The 19821-nt window shown below is 43.9% G+C and overlaps 1 protein-coding gene across 4 annotated transcripts in view; it reads left to right on the top strand.

Moving 5' to 3' along the window:
* The window catches only part of kif6 (kinesin family member 6), a 570521-nt gene that overhangs the window by 401229 nt on the left and 149471 nt on the right, over positions 1–19821 (top strand). For all 4 annotated transcript variants that reach the window (XM_043687249.2, XM_087983390.1, XM_087983396.1 and 1 more), the window contains one exon: positions 11573–11628. In XM_043687249.2, coding sequence (XP_043543184.2) covers positions 11573–11628 — 56 coding nt within the window. The remainder of the gene's footprint in view (positions 1–11572; positions 11629–19821) is intronic.

The raw sequence follows: 19821 nt of genomic DNA, 5'->3' as shown, positions 1-19821 counted from the left end.
GCAGTCAGGTGTTTGTATTCTTGGTTCATCTCGCAGTAAGGCCAGTGTTTCTTTTGCTAGGGTAATGTTTATTGATGTGAATAGGGCTGTCACATCAAAGGAAACCATGGCCTCACCATTCTCTACCTTGGTGTCTTTGATGATGTTAAGAAATTCCTGGATGGAATGGATAGAGTGGCTTGACTCTTCTACTAGGTGTTTCAGTTTGTGTTGCACTTTCTTTGCTAGTCTGTATGTCGGTGTACCGGAAAGTGAGACTATGGGTCTGAGGGGGGCCTCTTGTTTATGTACCTTTGGTAATTCTTCAGGTTTCACTCTTTGGAGGTCTGTCTTGTTAATTTCACCTGTCTTGTGGAGTTTCCTCAGGGATGCTGTCAGACAATTTTCTAGCTGTGGGGCGGGTCCATCGCCAACTGTTGGTAGGTGTAAGTATGTGCGAGTAGTGTGTTTGCTTTAACAATGTATTGTGTTCTGTCCAGGATGACGGTGATGCGATATTTCTGTCTTTTCTGAGTCCTTCCAGGTCTTTCCAGTATGTTGAGGGTGTTCCCTTCTTTCTTTCTGCTTAGTGTCGGTGCTACTGTCTGTCTGATGGCCTGCTGGATTTCTTCCGTAAATCTGTTATCTTTCATGGTTGATTCCAGTGCTGCTAGGAAGTCCTTTTTGTCTGCGTCACTGTGGTTGAAATTTATCCCTCGTACTAGGATAGTTTTTTCTGTGTCTGTGAGAGGTCGGTCCGACAGGTGCTTTATCCAAGTCTCTGAATTGTCCGTGTTATTGCTGTGCATGAGCTTGTCAGTTTTTCTTGTATGGCTAGTCTTTTCTTTGTCTTGGTCCGCTGTTGTTTAGTGTTGATGGTTTGTTCTAGCGTACTTGTGCATTTGAGTGTCATATACAAGGACTGCAACAAACATTACATTGAACAGATGGGCAGGAAACCAGCCACCAGGTTACATGAGCACCAACTAGCCACCAAAACACATGGCCAACTATCACTAGTACCCATACACACAGACAAAGAGGGATGTCAGTTTGAATGGGACAATACATCCATCCTGGGACAGGCTAAATAAAGACACGCACGGGAATTCAAACCGGCACTCCAATAACAAACATATTGATTTGGACTCCATTTAACAACTTCTCAGAAAAAGAACCGCAAGTGATATCACCCACCACAACAGACCAAGACACATAAATAACAAGCTGGACAGAACATCGGAGCTTCATCGGAGGCTCACTGATGATGTTACTTAGCATGGTGACGAAGCATCTGAGAACACATCTCCCAGCTCACCGAGCAAACTTAGAACTTGACCCATAACCTGAGGTATAAATCTTTTCCAAAATTGCAAACAAATTTTTAATAAACTTTGCTCGAGGCTACAGCCCTTTTGTTTGTGCAAGACTTTGGCTAGACTGAGAACCTATACAAGCAAACCTTTACAGATTAAGGGGACGATTTCAGTTCTAGTCTGTTATTAAAAACAGCCCATTTAGTTACCACTGATTGTGGTAAAAGGCTCAGACCTAAGCTTGATAGCATGAAATTGGTTCTGACAGATTCACCTAGATTGCCTCAACACTTGTCAATGAGAGAATGACTACCTGGGTGAACACCTATTTAAATACCCGCATGTCTTCCAGGAATGTTTAGGGGCTATCAGAGTAGCCAAGGCTACTGTGCATTTTGACTAGGAAGCAATTGCACAATTCTGCAAGATCTACCCAATGCCACCTGCCTTATGGGCAGAAGTAGCGGCAGAAATCAGAATGCTGGGAAGTGAAGGAATCACCAAATCAGTTCCAATTTGCAAAATGGGCAGCATAGCTCATACTGATTTTGAAGTCTGATGGGTCAGTTCGCCTTTGTGGGGATTTTAATCAAATGGTAAACCACGTTTTGTAGCTGGATAAATACACAATCGCTTGGAGAGAGGATTTATACACAAAACTGGCAGGAGGACAATCCTTCACAAAGCTGTACATGAGCCATACTTACTTGCAATTGCATTTAAATAAGGATTCCCAAAAGTATGCTTCATTAATATTCATAAGAGGTTGTACAATATATGAGATTGCCATTTGGGGTATCATCAGCCTGTTGAATTTTTCAGTAGTGGATTCTAATACTAAGTGCTTATAATTACAAATTAGAATACTGTCCAGGAGAGAAAGTGAAAACTGTGGATGCTGGAGAGCCAGAGTTGAAAAGTGTGGCACTGGAAAAGCAAAGCAGGTCAGGCAACATCTGAGGAGCAGGAGAGTCGGGCATAAGCCCTTAATAAGGAATGTGGTGGGGGGGTAAGGGTGCTGAGTGATAAATAGGAAGGACGGATGGAGCTAGGTAGGCGATAGGTCGCCCGACCTTAAATTCATCTGGACCATCTCTGACACCTCCCTCTCGTTGCTGGATCTCTCCATCGCCATCAATGACGACTGACTTCACACTGACATTTTTTACAAACCCACTGACTCCCACAGCTACCTGGATTACACCTCTTCCTACCCTACCTCCTGCAAAAATGCTATCCCGTATTCCTAATTCTTCCGCCTCCACCACAGAACACACCAGATAGCCTCCTTCTTTAAAGACTGCAATTTCCCTTCTCACGTGGTTGAAGATGTCCTCCAACGCATCTCATCCACATCTCGCACCTCCGCCCTCAAACCCAACCCTCCAACTGTAACAAGGACAGAACCCCGCTGGGTCCTTACTTTCCACCCTACCAACCTTCGCATTAACCGCATCATTGGCTGACATTTCCCCCACCTCCGAACGGACCCACCACCAGAGATATATTTCCCTCCCTACGCCTTTCTGCTTTCCACAAAGACCATTTCCTCCGTGACTATCTGGTCGGGCCCAATCCCCCAAACAACCCACCCTGCCTGGCACCTTCCCCTGCCACCGAAGGAATTGCAAAACCTGCACCCACACCTCCTCCCTCACCTCCATCCAAGGGCCCAAAGGAGCCTTCCACATCCATCAAAGTTTCACCTGCACATTCACCAATGTAATTTATTGTATCCGTTGCTCCCGATGTGGTCTCCACTACATTGGGGAGACTGGATGCCTTCTAGCAGAGCGCTTTAGGGAACATCTCCGGGACACCTGCAGCAATCAACCTCACCGCCCTGTGGCCCAATATTTCAACTCCCCTCCCACTCTGCCGAGGACATGCAGGTCCTTGGCCTCCTCCACGATCGCTCCCTCAACACCTGACGTCTGGAGGAAGAACGCCTCGGAACACTTCAACCCCAGGGCAGCAATGTGGACTTCACCAGTTTCCTCATTTCCCCTCCCCCCACCTTACTCCAGTTTCAACCTTCCAGCTCAGCACCATCCTCATAACCTGTCCTACCTGCCAATTTCCTTCCCATCTATCCGATCCACCCTCCTCTCTGACCTATCACCTTCATCCCCACCTCCATCCACCTATTTTACTCTTGGCTACCTTCTCCCCAGCCCCACCACCCTCCTATTTATGTCTCCACCCCGGAGGCTCCCTGCCTTCATTCCTGATGAAGGGTTTTTGCCCGAAACATCGATTTTCCTGCTCGTCAGATGCTACCTGACCTGCTGTGCTTTTCCAGCACCACTCTAATCTAGACTCTGATTCCAGCATCTGCAATCCTCACTTTTGCCTCATTGATTTTAACCTTACTGCGAATCCTCTTGCAAGGATGTAGGTGAGGGTGATTTTGATAGGTCAGGAGGGTGGAGTGGATAGTTTGTAAGGAAAATGGACAGGTGGACAGGTCAAGAGCATGGTGCCGAGTAGGACGGTTGGATTTGAGATGAGTTGGGGGGAGGGGAGATGTGCAAACTAGTGAAGTCGACATTGATGCCATGTGGTTGAAGGGTCCCAAGGTGGAAGATGAGGTGTTCTTCCTCCTTGGATTTGGTGGTGGAGGAGGCTCAGGACTGGCATGTCCTTGGTGGAGTGGGAGTGTCACAGTTGACAATATCAGGCTTTGTAGGCATGAAGATCAATTCCTATCAAAACTGAAACAACTGGTGGTGTTTGGGCAAACCAAAGGGCCATCACAACTAGACATGAAACCTTTTTGGATCTGGAGAGAACAGATCACAGTAAACGACAGCACATTTTTATAGGAAGCAAGAGTGATTGTCCTGGGTGAAAGTCACCGCCAGATACTGGCTGAACTCCACAGGGTCATCCAGGGCTCTCCAAAATGCAGATGTTTTTGAGACATTATGTCCGGCGACCCTGGATGAAGACAGCTGCTTTGGTGAGGCAGTGCCCAGAGCGCCAACAAGGACACAAATTATTGCCAGTAACTCCCCCACATTCGTTGGAAAGGTTGGGTAAACCTTGAATTTGGTTGCATGTCGACTGTGTACGCCCTGTCATTGGCTCAATGTTCTTAGTCATTGTAGACTCCCAATCAGTGTCTTTGGATGTAACTAGAGTCCATTTGTCAAACACGAGAATTTTTAATGCATCATTTGCCAGCAGAGAATTTCAGTATTTCCTAAAGTCGAATAGGATTTGACATAAAAGGACAGCTCCGTACTATCTATCATCCAATGGTCTAGCAGAAAGAGCAGACCTAACTTTGAAGGCAGACTTGGACAACAGCCTACAGCCTCACTAGATTCAAAAATGTCCTGGTTCCTATTGATTATAGGATCACCCCTCATGTAACTACAGGGATTGCACCAGCAGAGTTGCAAATGGGAAGAAGTCTCCGGACCTGGGCGGGGAGGGTGAAGGCATCAGGCATGCCAATGCGGACACAAAACTCCCCCGAGCAAGAAAGAGAGTTTGATACAGGGGACAAAGTTTGGTGTAAGAACCACAGAAAAGACCTACATGGGTAAAAGGCATGATTGACACAATTTCAGGACCAGTGATGCATGAAATTCAGGAAGGTGTAACAGTCCTGAAGATGCATACGGACCATATGAAAGCCGTGAATTCACAGACAGTGCGGGAGCAAAACATGACCTGCCCCTCAGAACAGTCAGAAAGGCTGCCAAAACCCATGGGTTTACCCTGTCCGTCAAGCATTGACAAGTCCTCTGAATCAGAGATGGACATGACAAATGTAGTTGCCTCAACACCTTTGCCACCAGAGGAAGAGACAGGCCTTTTAACAAGGTGCTCCTGGCACAAGAGGCGAGCTGCTGTGTGTTACGGGAGCCGTATCAGATGCCGAGTCAGAGGTGATCAGTTAGCTGGCATAGTAAGTTATTATAAAGCGAGGTGGTGGTGTCATGGTCATATCACTGAACGATTAATCCAGAGGTTCAGGCTAATTTTCTGGTGTTGCGATTTCAAATTCCACCATAGCTATTGGACTGGAGGGGGGTGCAGAGGAGATTCACTAGGATGTTGCCTGGAATGAAAAGTCTAAGTTATGAAGAAAGACTCAATAGACCATGGCTTATTTTTCTTGGAACAGAGGAGACTGAGGCAGGATCTGATTGGAGTGTACAGATTCATATCTTGATACACAGATTCCAATCTGTAACTGGAAGATAATAATTTCAAGATGGCGGCAGAGGAGTAGGCGACATTCAGGGTCCTAAGCCTGGAGCTTACCTTTCCTTTTTCCATCTGCTTCTGTTTTACTTTAATTTTCTCTTCCTTTTTACCTGCAACCCATTCTAAAAGAGGAAAGACTTAACAACCATCTAGGTTTGTTCAATATATCATTTCAGTTGCATGACACTGTAATCTTTTGCTATAAATTCTGTGTCTTATGGTCCTGCTCCACAACCACTTGATGAAGGAACAGCGCTCCGACAGCTAGTGCTTCCAAATTAACCTGTTGGACTATAACCTGGTGGTGTGTGATTTTTAACTTTGTCCTCCCCAGTCCAACACGGGCTTCTCCTCCACATCAGTCTTACCTTTCATCAGTGAGATGGACCCAGCAGCAAGAGATGGCACCTTAAAGAGTGGTGACTCCAATGTTGGTGGGTCTGGAAAAGCAGTTGGGCAGTGGAAGCGTGAAGTCTTGATCTGGAACAGTAGATAAAGAACAATGATGGACACTCTTTCAGTTATATGCATTTGTTTTATTTTTGTGTTCTTTTTAGTTATTCAAAATGGTGCCAGACCGTAGTGATAGTTGAAGCCTTTCACTGTATCTGCCCTTAAATACAAGTCACAATGAATCAATTAATTCAATTAATTAATCAAAATTATCAGAGGCATAGATGGAGTATATCATGAGACTCTTTTCCCGATGTCAGATGTGTCTAAGACCAGACAGCATAAGTTTAAGATAAGGAGCAAATAGTTTAGAGGAAATGTGAGAGAGAATTTTTTCATCCAGAAAGTGATAGACATACAGAACATGCTGTCTGAGAGGCTGATGGAGGCAGATACTCTCGTAACATTTAAGAAGCATTTGCATCACCACCTAAAATGCCGGGCATAGTATGCTGTAGACCAAGTGCAGGTAAATGGTATTAGTGTAGCTTGGTATTTGTTGGTTGACATTGATGTGGTGGGCCAACAGATCTGTATGGCTCATTGATGGTACCATGAAATGGTGTCATGATTGCAAACTCACAGCAGTTTAGTTTGCTCTTACCTAACCTCAGAAATGGCCTAGCAAGCTACTAACTGGGGACCCATATACTGACCTTGGTAATAGTGGAAAGTAATAACAGGTTGTTAACAAAACATGCTGTTCCTTCAATTTCAGTGCTTTGCACACTATCGCCAACAGCAGCTTCTCACCAGTCCATTCATGACTTTTCTGTAATATTGCTGTTTGATTTTTCTTATCCTCAGGTCAACTCTGTAATACTGCCATAAATAAGTCCACCTCTGTCCATCCTGCTCCCAGCCAAGCTTATGCCTTTCATGGGATGTCAGTATTCGCTGTTTCTGTCAAATGTCTGTCTCGGGGCCCTTCTCTTGCTCTCTCCTCCATATGCTGCTGCCTACCTGTGTCAGGTTCCTGCTTTCATCCACTCCTCTGGCTGCCTGACTTGGAATCTGTGCCCCCCTGCACTTCTCAACTTGAATAAATTATAATTGAACAGCTTTCATACTTGGTGACAATTGAAAAATGAAAGATTATTACATCAACTGAAAAGGTTATGGAAAGCTCACAAGGCCCATGAACCTCATCCCCCCCCCCCCCCACCCCCCCGCCCCCAAGACAGATTGAGGCGTGCAGTGGCATTTTTAGTAGCCCCAATATTTCTTCTTCACCAGATTATTTCAACTACTTATTATTGCCTAAAAATATTTGAAACGTTCTTGAAGAAGAATGACTCCAGCCTGAGACAATTTCCGACATGCACTTAGAATTCCTGGGACTAATATTTAATATTAGCTATGTGAGTCTGGCAAAACTTGCCAGGTTCATTTACAACTTTAATAACTCATCAGACTTTTATGCACTTACCATGACATTGAAAATAAGAACCCAACCATACTGTGCTTTTAAATGAATGTGGTCAGATTATCATTACCGCAATTGTAACTGCATTACTAAGCTGAATTAAAGCTCATTAATCACTCCCATTAAAAATTGCTGTGGGAAATACAGTATTATTTCTGTCTCATGTGAAGCACGTAGTATGATTTTAAAAAAAATCTGTCCATGTCGTGTTTTGGGTAAATGGCCCCAATATTCCTTCCCAGCTCAATCAGTCTGCTGTATAATTTCTGGAATTAAGGATTTTGTGGAGTTGAGCTTTGACGGGTCATATGACCTGTACTTATTCCTTCTAGATTTTGGATTAATCTTTAACTTTCCAAGCATTGTCAACTGCTCAAATATATTCCATTCCACTCTCCTGTTTTTTGGTTGTGTTGTAGGGAGAAGAACCTGATTTCTGATCTTAAAATAGAAATGGTGACCAAAGGGTTAAGTCAGCCAATGTTGGCTTCCCACATCATACATTTTCAGTCTTTAGATTCAGTTGGGATCTGGTGTATTGGTAGAGCTAGCTATGCTGATGACGAAAGTTATACAGGCCTCCATATGATAAGTGTCACTTTTGGGGTATCAGGAACGTGACACAGGGACTAAGGAGGATAATTTAGTAAAGTCTTCACTGCTTATGATGTTGCCTTTTCTACATTATCAAGATTAAGTGGAGACTGGCTTTGCAGAACTTCTGCATTCAGTTTGATAGCATTACCCTAAACTTCTAGTTGCCAACTCATTTCTCCTTAAAAACCGAAGGAACTGCAGTTGCTGTAAATCAGAAACAAAAACAGAATTTGCTGGAAAAGCTCAGCGGGTTTGGTAATGCCTGTGGAGAGAAATCAGAATTAGAGTTTTGGGTCCAGTGACCCTTCCTCATAACTGATGGCATCCAGGAAAATGTCTGTTTACATGCGAAAGGTAGGGTAAGGGGAAGGGCTGAGATTGGGGTAGAGCCCAAAGAGAGAGAACAGCTGGGCAGACAAAGGAGTGAATAATGATCTGGCTAGGAGGATGAATAACTGTTAATGGGGACTGTAAGTTACTAACAATGGGTCGTGTGTAATAACAGACAATGTGAAAACCAGGCCTGGTGTGTGAGGATTGGGGTAAGGATGTAAGAGAGCTCAAGCTCTCGAGTTGTTGAAGTTGTTATTGGGTCCAGACAGCTGCAGGGTCCCCAAGCAGAAAATGAGATGCTGTTCTTCTAGCTTGTGCCGAGCTTCTCTGGAGAACTGCAGCAAGCCTGAGAGAGAGATGTTGGCCAGGGAACAAGATGTGTTGAAATGGCAGGCAACTGCAAGTTCAGAGTCTGTTCTGCGGACAGAAGGTAGGTGTTCTGCTTCATTTGGAAAGTGTGTTTGGGCCCTGAAATACTGATTAGGGATGAAGTAAATGTTACACCTTCTGCAGTTGCAGCGAAAGTGTCATGGGGCTGTGTGGGGATGTTGGGAGTGAAGGAAGAGTAGACCAGAGTGTCCTGGAGAGAACAGTCCCTGTGGAAGGCTGACAAGGAAGGGGAGGGGAATATGTGGCCTGTGGTAATGTCTCGCTGGACTTGGCAGAAATGGCGGCTCATGTTCCTCTGGAGGTGGATGCTGGTGAGATGGTAGGTAAGACAAGGGAAGCCCTGTCGTTGTTGCAAGAGGATGAGAGCCAAAGTGCGGGAGATGGGTCAGACCCAACTGAGAGCCCTATCAGCAACATTGTTGGGGAATCTTCATTTGAGGAAGGAGGTGGACATTTCAAAAGCTCCCTTGTCAAAGTTGGCGTCATCAGAACCTTATTTCTCCACCTTGCTCTAACTCTAACCTTTCTGTTTCTGGCTTGCTGCAGTGTTCCATTGAAGCTTAGTGCAAGCTCAATGATCAGTATCTCACCCTTCGACTCTGAACATTCGTTTGGATTGGGTCAGAAGCCATAGGTTATAGTCCGTCAGGTTTATTTGGAATCACAAGCTTTTGGAGAACTGCTCCTTCATTAGGTAAAGTGAAGAAAAGCACACCAGTACAGAATTTATAGGCAGAGAGACCAAATGATCATACAAATGGTGTGAGTGGAGTGTCGACAGGATAAATAACAAGTCTCTGCAGGTGATCAAAAGTGTCAGACGGCATGAGTAAAGTGTCAACAGCTGAACAGCAAGTGAAGGGATGACCTATGATCTGATTAATTGAGGCAGAGCAATAATTCCAAAAAGTAAATGTAGGATTGCACTGGAGACAAACTAAATGGCTGGAATGACACGATAGGTGTGAGAGTCGCATGCCATGGGACTAACCAAAGTAACAAGTAATCCAAAACTGTACAAACTAATTAAGGGTAGAGCGATCATAACAAGTTATCAAGGTGATGGTGTCAAAACAGGACAGTAAGAAATATTTTACAAATACAGAACAGTGTGGTGGGGTTACATGTAGCGCGACATGAACCCAAGATCACGGTTGAGGCTGTCTTCATCGGTATGGAACTTGGCTATCAGTTTCTGCTTGGCGACTCTGCGTTGTTGTGTATCTCGAAGGCCACTTTGCAGGACATTTACCCGAAAAGTCATGTTCATGTCATGTTGGCGAACCAGGGCAAAGCCAGTTTGCACCAATTTGTGTTCTTTCATGCATTCAGTCCACATTATGAATCCTAGCATTTTCTGCTTTTATTTCAGCTTTCAACATTACAGTATTTTGTTTTCTAACTGACAAAGATGTCGCCAGAAAAGTCTGGACTAGCCTTAAGAATGGTGGGGAAGAGGCATTTCGTTGGCTTCCCTTCATGTGAGGGAAATACTGTTGCTGCATCCAAATGATCACTAGCATTTTTCTTTGCCAGTGCTACTTAGCTACTCTCCCAATGACCTCAAAAGATCTGATAGAGCCACGACACTGGTGGTCCTGTCTCAAAGATGTAAGTGCCCAGGTGAAATCCTCAGACTTTCATCCTTTGTGTGTGCGCTGACAGCCCCGTTTCGTGAACAAGCAACCACTTTTCAATGGGAAACAGCTTTGTTGATTTTTCAGAATTGTACTGACTTTGGCCAGGTACTGATTGTTCTGGTTTAGGTTACTTCTCCAGATGGCTTTGGGGATTAAGAGGTTAGGTTTTTTTAATGTCCAAAAGCCTCTCTTTTAAAAAACAATCATATTTTAACAGCTTGTCCACTGAGACCTGTTAGATTTCTGTTGGCTGAGTTAAGCACCGAAATTAGTTCATTTTGGAAACGTCAGCCAAGAGTTGAGCGTTTGTGAAGTGTATCTGGTTCCTACCACATGACAGTTCATCCCGAGACTAGAGAAAGCTTGTGATTTGCCTGATTACAGTTTAAATATATTGATACAACAATGACAATTTGTATTTGTATCACAGTTTTAATGACACACTCTCAAGCAGTTCACAGGATCATTATCAGCAGAATTTGCCATCAAGACACATACAGAGATTTTGGGATAAATGATCTTGAACTTTGTTCAAGGATCATATTAAAAGAAGAGAGAAAGGTGGAAAGCTTCAGGGATAACATTCCGGAACTCTGGGGCTTGGTGGCTTCCTGTGGTTAAATGAAACAAAGAACTGTGAACGGTGGAGATCCGAAACAAAAACAGAGAGAGCTGGAGAAACTCTGTGGGTACGGCAGCCTCTCTGGAGACAGAAACAAAGTTAACATTTGAGCCTGGTATGGCTGTTCTTCAGAACATTCTTCAAAGTAATGCCTGACTCGAAATATTAACTCAGTTTCTCTCTCTACCGATGCTGTCAGACCTACTGAGTTTCTCTAGAATTTTCTGTGCTTGTCTCAGATTTCTAGCGTCTGCACTATTTTGCTTTTACTCAGTATCACTAATGTCCAGTCCAGTTTTCTGACATCCACACCAGGAATGACTTAAGTATCCATTTGCTGCTGTTAGCAGGTAAATTGGCCCCAATGTTAAATTCAAGATGAATGTATTTTAGGGATTCTGTTCTGCCACCTGTTTGATTAAAGAAAGTGAAAATATAACATTTGAGAAATCTAGTGAAAAACAGAGTTGAAAAAAATTAAAATTAATGTGGTTTATATCTGTGAGTGTGAATTTACTTATCATGGATATTGTCTAGTTTGTTATCTTAGTTTCATTTTTTTTTTCACTGTCTCCAATCTATTTTATTTCACCAGATTCACCGAAGCAAAGGCACTTGGAGAAAAAGTGAACCAGTCCAGGAATAAGATTAGTGAGTACCGACATTATATTCAAATGGTATAATATTCCAGAAATCCTCACTGATGCATGTAGAATCAGAAAAACAAAGGTGAAGGGAATATAATTGGCTAACCCCTGAAAACAAGTCTACAGATTGTGATTCATAACACAACCATCTCCATTCATTGCATTGAAGGCAACATGTCAAATTTGTGCTGCCTGCTGTTTCAGATATTTGCTGCATGTAGCTGGCATGCCCTGTGCTGTTTATTGACCGTTTACATCAGCACAGGAGCTGACAACATGAATTGTTTGTGTTACTTAAAAGAAGCTTGGAACTCTTAAAGTGAAGGTGCATTGTGGATGCAAGCTGTTCTGGGAGTCATTGCGCTCACATTTTGATTGAAGATGCAAGAAATTAAGCACCAATGTTTTCTTGCAATGCACTGGAGACCTTGGTGGGGTAATGCTTCATATCCAGGGTCACCAATGCAGACAGGTGAAGAGGGGGGGATCTGCATCAAGTGAAATACTGGGTACAAATACCCAGGAGTTGAGGTATGAGGAGAAAGGATTCAGGCATTAACTTGCTGGAGACAACTTGCTGACTACTTTGTGTTTAGTGGAGTGACATGAAGACTTTGATCGGCCAGTATAGTAGAAGCTGATGGTTTTATGTAGCAGATGCTTGATGTCTGGAAAGCTTATCATAAAACCTCTTCTCAATGACAAGGAGTATGGGATTTTCCATCACTACTTTAGTGAAGGATTTTGTGCAGGATCTGGAACCTATTCTCTCCCATGTGGGATAGGTAGTCACTTACATCAACACGCCTGTGGAATTCACCATGTTACAGTGAATAATAGCTGATTCCACAGCTCACAATGTGGCTTATGTGGCTTTCATCACAGTCTTCAGTACTACTAAACTGTCTGATCAGAGTTAGTGAATATAGAAGTGTGGTTGGATTAATGATGTCAGTGATAAATTACTTAATTGATTATAACCCAAGTAGAAAGGGACTGTCAATGTTGATGCTGTTTTTCTTCATGATACTAAATGAGTATTTTGCGTCAGTGTTTACTGTGGAGAAGGACATGGAAGATAAAGAATGTGGAGAAATAGATGGTGACATCTTGAAAAATGTCCATATTACAGAGGAGGAAGTGCTGGATGACTTGAAATGCATAAAGGTGGATAAATCCCCAGGACCTGATCAGGTGTAACCTAGAGCTCTGTGGGAAGCTAGGGAAGTGATTGCTGGGCCCTTTGTTGAGATATTTGTATTATCAGTAAGGTGGTAAGGTCAAGCCAGGGAACTGTAGACCGGTGAGCCTGATGTCAGTGGTGGGCAAGTTTTTGGAGAGAATCCTGAGGGACAGATTTACATGTATTTGGAAAGGCAAAGACTGATTAGGGATAGTCAACATGGCTTTGTGCATAGGAAATCATGTCTCACAAACTTGATTGAGTTTTTTTGAGGAAGTAACAAAGAGGATTGATGAGGGCAGAGCAGTAGATGTGATCTATATGGACTTCAGTAAGGTATTCGACAAGGTTCCCCATGGGAGACTGATTAAAAAGGTTAGATCTCACAGAATACATGGAGAACTAGCCATTTGCATACAGAATTGGCTTAAAAGTAGACGACAGAGTGGTGGTGGAGGGTTGTTTTTTAGACTGGAGGCCTGTGACCCTGGAGTGACACAAGGATCGGTGCTGGGTCCACTACGTTTCGTCATTTTTATAAATACTTTGGATATGAACAGAGGGGTTATAGTTACTAAGTTTGCAGATGACACCAAAATTGGATGTTTAGTGGACAGTGAAGAAGGTTACCTCAGGTTACAATAGGATCTTGATCAGATGGGCCAATGGGCTAAGGAGTGGCAGATGGAGTTTAATTGAGGTGCGGCATTGTGAGAAAACAAATCATAGCAGGACTTATACATTTAATGGTAAAGTCCTAGGGAGTGTTGTTGAACAAAGATCTTGGAGTACAGGTTCATAGTTCCTTGTAAGTAGAGTCACAGGTAGATAGGATAGTGAAGGAGGTGTTTGGTATGTTTTCCTTTGTTGGTCAGAGCATTGAGTACAGGAGTTGGTAGGTCAGGTTGCAGCTGTATAGGATGTTCGTTAGGCCACTTTTGGAATATTGCAGGATTCAGAAAAGATTTACAAGGACATTGCCAGGGTTGGAGAGTTTGAGCTATAGGGAAAGGCTGAACAGGCTGGGGCTGTCTTCCTTGGAGCATCAAAGGCTGAGGGGTGACCTGGTAGAGGTTTATAAAATCATGACGGGCATGGATAGGATAAATAGACAAGGTCTTTTCCCTGGGGTGGGGGAATCCAGAACTAGAAGGCTAGGTTTAAAGGTGAGACGGGACGAGATATAAAAGGGACCTAAGGGGCAACATTTTCACGCAGAGGGTGATGCATGTATGGAATGAGCTGCCAGAGGAAGTAGTGGAGGCTGGTACAATTGCAACATTTAAAAGGCATCTGAATGGGTATATGAATAAAAAGGATTGAGAGGGATGTGGGCCAACTGCTGACAAATGGGACTAGATTAGGTTGGGACATCTGGTCAGCATGGACGAGCTGGACCGAAGGGTTTGTTTCCGTGCTGTACATCTCTATAACTCTGTGTCCCTTCAGTTCCAGCTGTAATCCTTCATTCTCTTCCAGCTGCAGCCTGGAGGAAGCCAGGTGATGCTATTGCTCTTCTTTCAGATTGTAGTTGTGGTTACAGTAAACATCAGATTTCAATCAAGATCTCTTTTGTAAAGCCTGGACATCTCATGCATTATTCGTCCCTGAAAATGAGATAAAGGAATTGCAGCCAGAACATCCTCTGTGAACGTGGCCTCCTGATGAAAGGCATTTTACCCCCATCCCCTCCATCTCCCTCTTGTAGCAGCTTGTCCCGTCCGTGTGGTCTTTCTTCAAGCTCCACATTATGGTAGATTCCCAAAGAAAACTCTATTCGACCACTGACATCTGGAAGCAACTTGTTTCAGCACAAGATTTAAATGAGCAAAAGAACATTTGAAACCAGCCAGCTCACAACAGCAGACTACTGAAATTCTAGCCAAATACAGGAACAGTTCAAAAATATGAGCAGATGTACCATCATGCAACTAATCTGAAAATAGTCTACTTAAATAACACTGGAGGGGCTCCTTAAATTTGTTTAATATGTGTTCAACTGTGTGAGGTTATGATGCAACACCTATACTATAACTTCCCAAAGTGATTTCACTGGCATTAAATCAGGATTGTACACTCATTAACATCAAATTTTACCTGCTCTGCATGCTGTTGGTGGTTGTTAGGTGTGTGCATACAAACCCCTTTACCCAACTGGATCACAGCACTCCTATCAATAGTTTGCACACCATCGCAGAACCCATTTTCAACAATTAAGATATATGACATGACGTTAAAGGAATAAAAACAATGCTGGACATACTCAGGATGTCTAGTAGCATCTGAGGAGAGAGAAATTATAGTGATTGGAATGAGGTGGATCTCATTGAATATGAGTTCACTGATAGGTCCAGATTAATAACCCCAATCAGAGAGCCCTGCAAAACTAAAACAGCTGGTGGCGATGGGGAAACAAAAGGGCCATCTCAACCATAATTGAAATCTTTCTGGACCAGATCACAGTAGAGGATGGCACATTGTTATGGGGAGCAAGGGTGATTGTCCTGAGCAAAGGTTGCTGCCAGATACTGGCTGAACTCCAGCTGGGTTGTCCAGGGGTCTCCAAAATGAAAATGTTGGCGCGAAGTTATGTCTCATGGCCAGGATTGGATACCAATACAGCCACATTGGCAGGGCAGTGCCCAGAGTGCCAACAAGGACAAAAACTGCCGCCAGCAACTCCTCCCACATTCATGGGAATGGCCAGCTAAACCCTGGACTCATTTGCACGTCGACTATGCCAGTCCTTTCATGACCTCAAAGTTCTCGGTCTTTGTGGATGCCCATCAAAGTAGATGGATACGTATAGAGTTCATTCATCAAACTCAGGGATAACAATGTAAAAGCTGCAGGCATTGACTCCCAGAACAATGGTCACAGACAATAAAACATTATTTACCAGCAGGGATTTTGAGTATTTCCTGAAGTCAAACGACATTTGGCATGTTCAGATAGCTGCATGCCATCTGTCAACCAATTTTCCTGTGGAATGAGCAGAGAGAATCCCTACAGTGTGGAAACAGGCCCTTTGGCTCAACAAGTCCACACTGACCCTCCAAAGAGTATCCCACCCAGACCCATTCCTCTATTACTCTACATTTACCCCTGACTAATGCACCTAACCTAACATTCCTGAACACTATGGGCAATTTAGCATAGCCAATCCACCTAAACTGCCCATCTTTGGAATGTGAGAGGAAACTGGAGTACCCAGAGGAAACCCATGCAGACACTGGGAGAATGTGCATGGGAGAATGTGCAAACTCCATACAGTCACCCGAGGCTGGGATCAAACCCGGGACCCTTGCGCTGTGAGGCAGCAGTGCTAATCACTGAGCCACCGTGATGCCCACATTGAAGACAGACTGAAAGAAACATCCTACAGTTTCACTTGATATCAAACTGTCCCGGTTCCTGTTTGATTATGGACTACCCTTCATGCAACTACAGTGGCTGCTCCAGCAGAGTTATTGATGGGACGAAGACTCTGCACCAGGTTAAGCTCAATATTCCTGGACCTGGGAGTGATTGTGAACCGGCATCAGGAAGTCCAATGCCAGCCACATTCCTCCTCTAAGCGAGGGAGGCAATTTACTTCTGGAGATGGGGTTTGGTGTTGAAACCGTGGAAATGGCCCAGTGTGGGTATGAGGCAAGGTTGAAGGGAGGTTAAGTTCACATGACGTACAAAGTTCGGGTAGGTGAGACAGCCCTGAACAAAGATGTGGATCACATGAAAGCTGCTACCTCGCAAATGGGGCAGAAGCAAAACATACCAGTCCCTCAAAACAGTCCGAAAGGCTTTCAGAAATTGTGAGTTCTCTCCCTCCACCTAATGTCGAAGAAACCTCAGAGTCTGAGATGGACGTAGCTGATGTCGCCACCTAGATACCATTACCACCCGAAGAAGAGGAGAAGTTCCTTATGAAACACCCCAGATGCAAGAGGTGGGCAACCGTCCAGTACACGCTACCCGTGTCCGAGTCTGAGTTGGAGGAACCGGACCAAGTGCAAAAATGGTCCACCAGAAGCTACAAGGAAAAGAACAGGCCTACATCCCTGGACTTGTGGGGGAGGGATGTAGTGACTGGAACAAGGTCAGCCAGGTGGATCTTGAACATGAGTTCTCTGATTGGGTTTTTAACCTCGGCCAATCAGGGAGTCCTCGGTGACAGATATAAAGAGAAGTGTGAGGGCTCTCTACGCGGGAGTCCTCCCCCTTTCTCTCGGGGATCTGGGGTGGAGGGTGCTGCACGCAGCAGTCCCCTGCAACCGTAGATTGCGGTGGTTCACGGACTCCCAGCCCAACTGCTTGTTCTGTGGCGCTGTGGAGTCCGTGGACCATGTATATATTGGGTGTGGGCGTTTGCACTCCCTTTTTGATTTCCTTAAAAACCTTCTCCTCTGTTTTTGGCTGCACTTCAGTCCCACGCTCCTGATCTTTGGGCACCCGGTACGGAGGAAGGAGGGCAGGTCTGAAGACCTCCTCGTGGGTCTGCTCCTGGGCCTGACAAACTGGCCATCAACAGGTCCAGGCAGCGGGCCGTGGAGGGGGTCGTTAGGGCCGACTGCCTGCCCCTCTTCCGCGGTTATGTTAGAGCCCGAGTGTCCTTGGAGAAGGAGCACGTGGTGTCGACCAACACCCTGGAGTTGTTCAGGGAGAGGTGGGCGCCGCAGGGAGTGGAGTGCATCATTTCTCCCTCCAACTCTATTTTGATTTAGTCCCTACCCTCCCCTTCACTGTTTTGATCACACAGCACTGTCCCTTGATGTGAAGGGCAGTGTTTGTCACTGGCCACCCGGGTGTTTTCCTATCTTCCTGGTGGTGGAAATTGAATAAAGATTGGTGCACTTTGTGTCTTCCACTGTGTCTCACACCTGCACACACACACCATGGGTGCTGGGGATAAAATAAGCACTACCGCACTTAGGTGGTAGTGTGGGGTTAAAAAAGAAAAAAAAAGAGAGAAAAGAAAAAAATATAAACAAGAGATGTTCGTGAAAAAAAAAATAAATAAAGATTCGTGCACTGTGTGTCTTTCACTGTGTCTCATACCTGCGAAAAAAATAAAGAGAAGTGTCAGAGATTCTCCTCACTCTTGGATCTGCTTCTAGCAAGCTGGTCAGAGTCCATGTGTAGTGCATGTTTTAATAAAGGGTACCTTAGTGATGGGATACCAGCCTCCATGGAGTTATTTCAGAAACAAGGTTAAGATTTTTAAGATGAAATGTAACTCCAGAACAAATCCATTCTGAAGATGACTCACTTGACTTTATGTTAACTTTGTTTCTCTCTCCACGAATACTATTAGATTTGCAGAGTATTTTTGTCTTTCTGTTTTAATTTCAGATTTCCTATATCCACATAATATTTTTATTACTTTTAAAGAATTAGGATTCATTAGATATACTAGTAAACTAGTGGAGAAAGATGAAATGAACCAGGAAACAGCTCTCTTTCATTTATATAATGTTTTTGGTACATCTGGATATTCAGAAGCTGTTCACAATTAAATGTAGGAAATCGCTAGGTACTTTTGCAAATATTTATACCCCATAAAATCAATTTGATGAATGACCACATAATCTGATTTTAGTGAGGTTGCTTGAGAAAAAAGATGTTCACCAGGAACAACTTCAGCATTTCTCAAACAACAGCTTAGAATCTTTTCAGGCCAGAGAGGGAAGATGGGGTTCCTTGGTTTAAAATCTTTTCCAACATGTATGATAGTACAGCACTTCTTTTTACTCTTCCCTTCTACATTCCATGTACATAGAACATAGAAAAGTACAGCATTGAACAGGTCCTTTGGCCAATGATGTTGTGCCGAGGTTTAATCCTCATGTAAAATATAATAACTTAACCTACGCTCCCCTCAACTCACTGTGCCTGTCCAGCAGTCTCTTAAATGTCCCTAATGACTCTGCTTCCTCCACCACCACTGACAACGCATTCCATGCATTCACAACTCTCTGCGTAAAGAACCTATCTCTGACATCTCCTCTATACCTTTCCCCTAATATCTTAAAACTATGACCCCTCGTACCCGTCAATCCTGCCTGAGAGAAGAGTCTCTGCCTATTGACTCTATCTATTCCTCTCATTACTTGTATACTTCGATCAGATCTCCTCTCTTCCTCCTTCTTTCCGAGCTTTTTCAGCCTTTCTTCAGAAGACAAGCCCTCTAGTCCAGGCAGCATCCTGGTGAACCTTCTTTGCACCCTCTCCAAAGCCTCTGTATCTTTCCTATAGTAGGAAGACCTGAACTGGACACAGTATTCCAAGTGTGAGTAATTTTGCACCAATTCTCTTCCTTCCTCCAAGCTCCAAGCAGAATTTGTTCCTTGCCAGGCTTTCTGTTGCTTCTTTCATTTTATTCGGGAAGTCCTGAAGGATAGTGGAAAATGCCAGCTGAGACTCTTGGGGTAACATCTCCCTTATCATCTTTCTCATTACCAAGTTCCCCATTTTGTACTGCCCATTGTTGCTGTAAAGCTGAACGAAGGGAAGATAGAAGCTAAAAATGGGTTAGCATCTCAACCATAGCATCAACAGAAAAGGGATTAAAAGGTTAAGGCAATCAGAATGTTATTTTAGATGCTTAGTTAGTAAGCAAGAATTTTAAAAATGCCACCAAATGCAAGATGTCACAGAAATAACTGACTGTGGTTTGTTCCAAATTGGTGATTTTTGTAGATTCAGTTAAGCACATACCTATTTCATTTGCATCATATTTTGTTTTGAACCTGTTGAAATCGAATGGGATTACACATTCCTAAATATTTACCATTCATAACTCGTCATAAGAATCATAGAATTTTACACTACAGAATAAGCCCTTTGGCCTTTTGAGTCTGCATCACAAAAGAATAGTCTGAATCTACACAAAATCCCACTTTGCAGCACTAGGCCCATAATGCTTTCCTGATGAAAGGCTTTTGCCCAAAACGTTGATTTTCCTGCTCCTCGGATGCTGCCTGAACTGCTGTGCTTTTCCAGCACCAACCTAGTCTA

The sequence above is a fragment of the Chiloscyllium plagiosum genome, unplaced genomic scaffold, assembly GCF_037043375.1.
Source record: "Chiloscyllium plagiosum isolate Xiang-an unplaced genomic scaffold, Cpla_swu_hap1 HiC_scaffold_3, whole genome shotgun sequence".
NCBI lineage: Eukaryota > Metazoa > Chordata > Chondrichthyes > Orectolobiformes > Hemiscylliidae > Chiloscyllium > Chiloscyllium plagiosum.
This window is presented reverse-complemented; position numbering and strand designations above follow the sequence as displayed.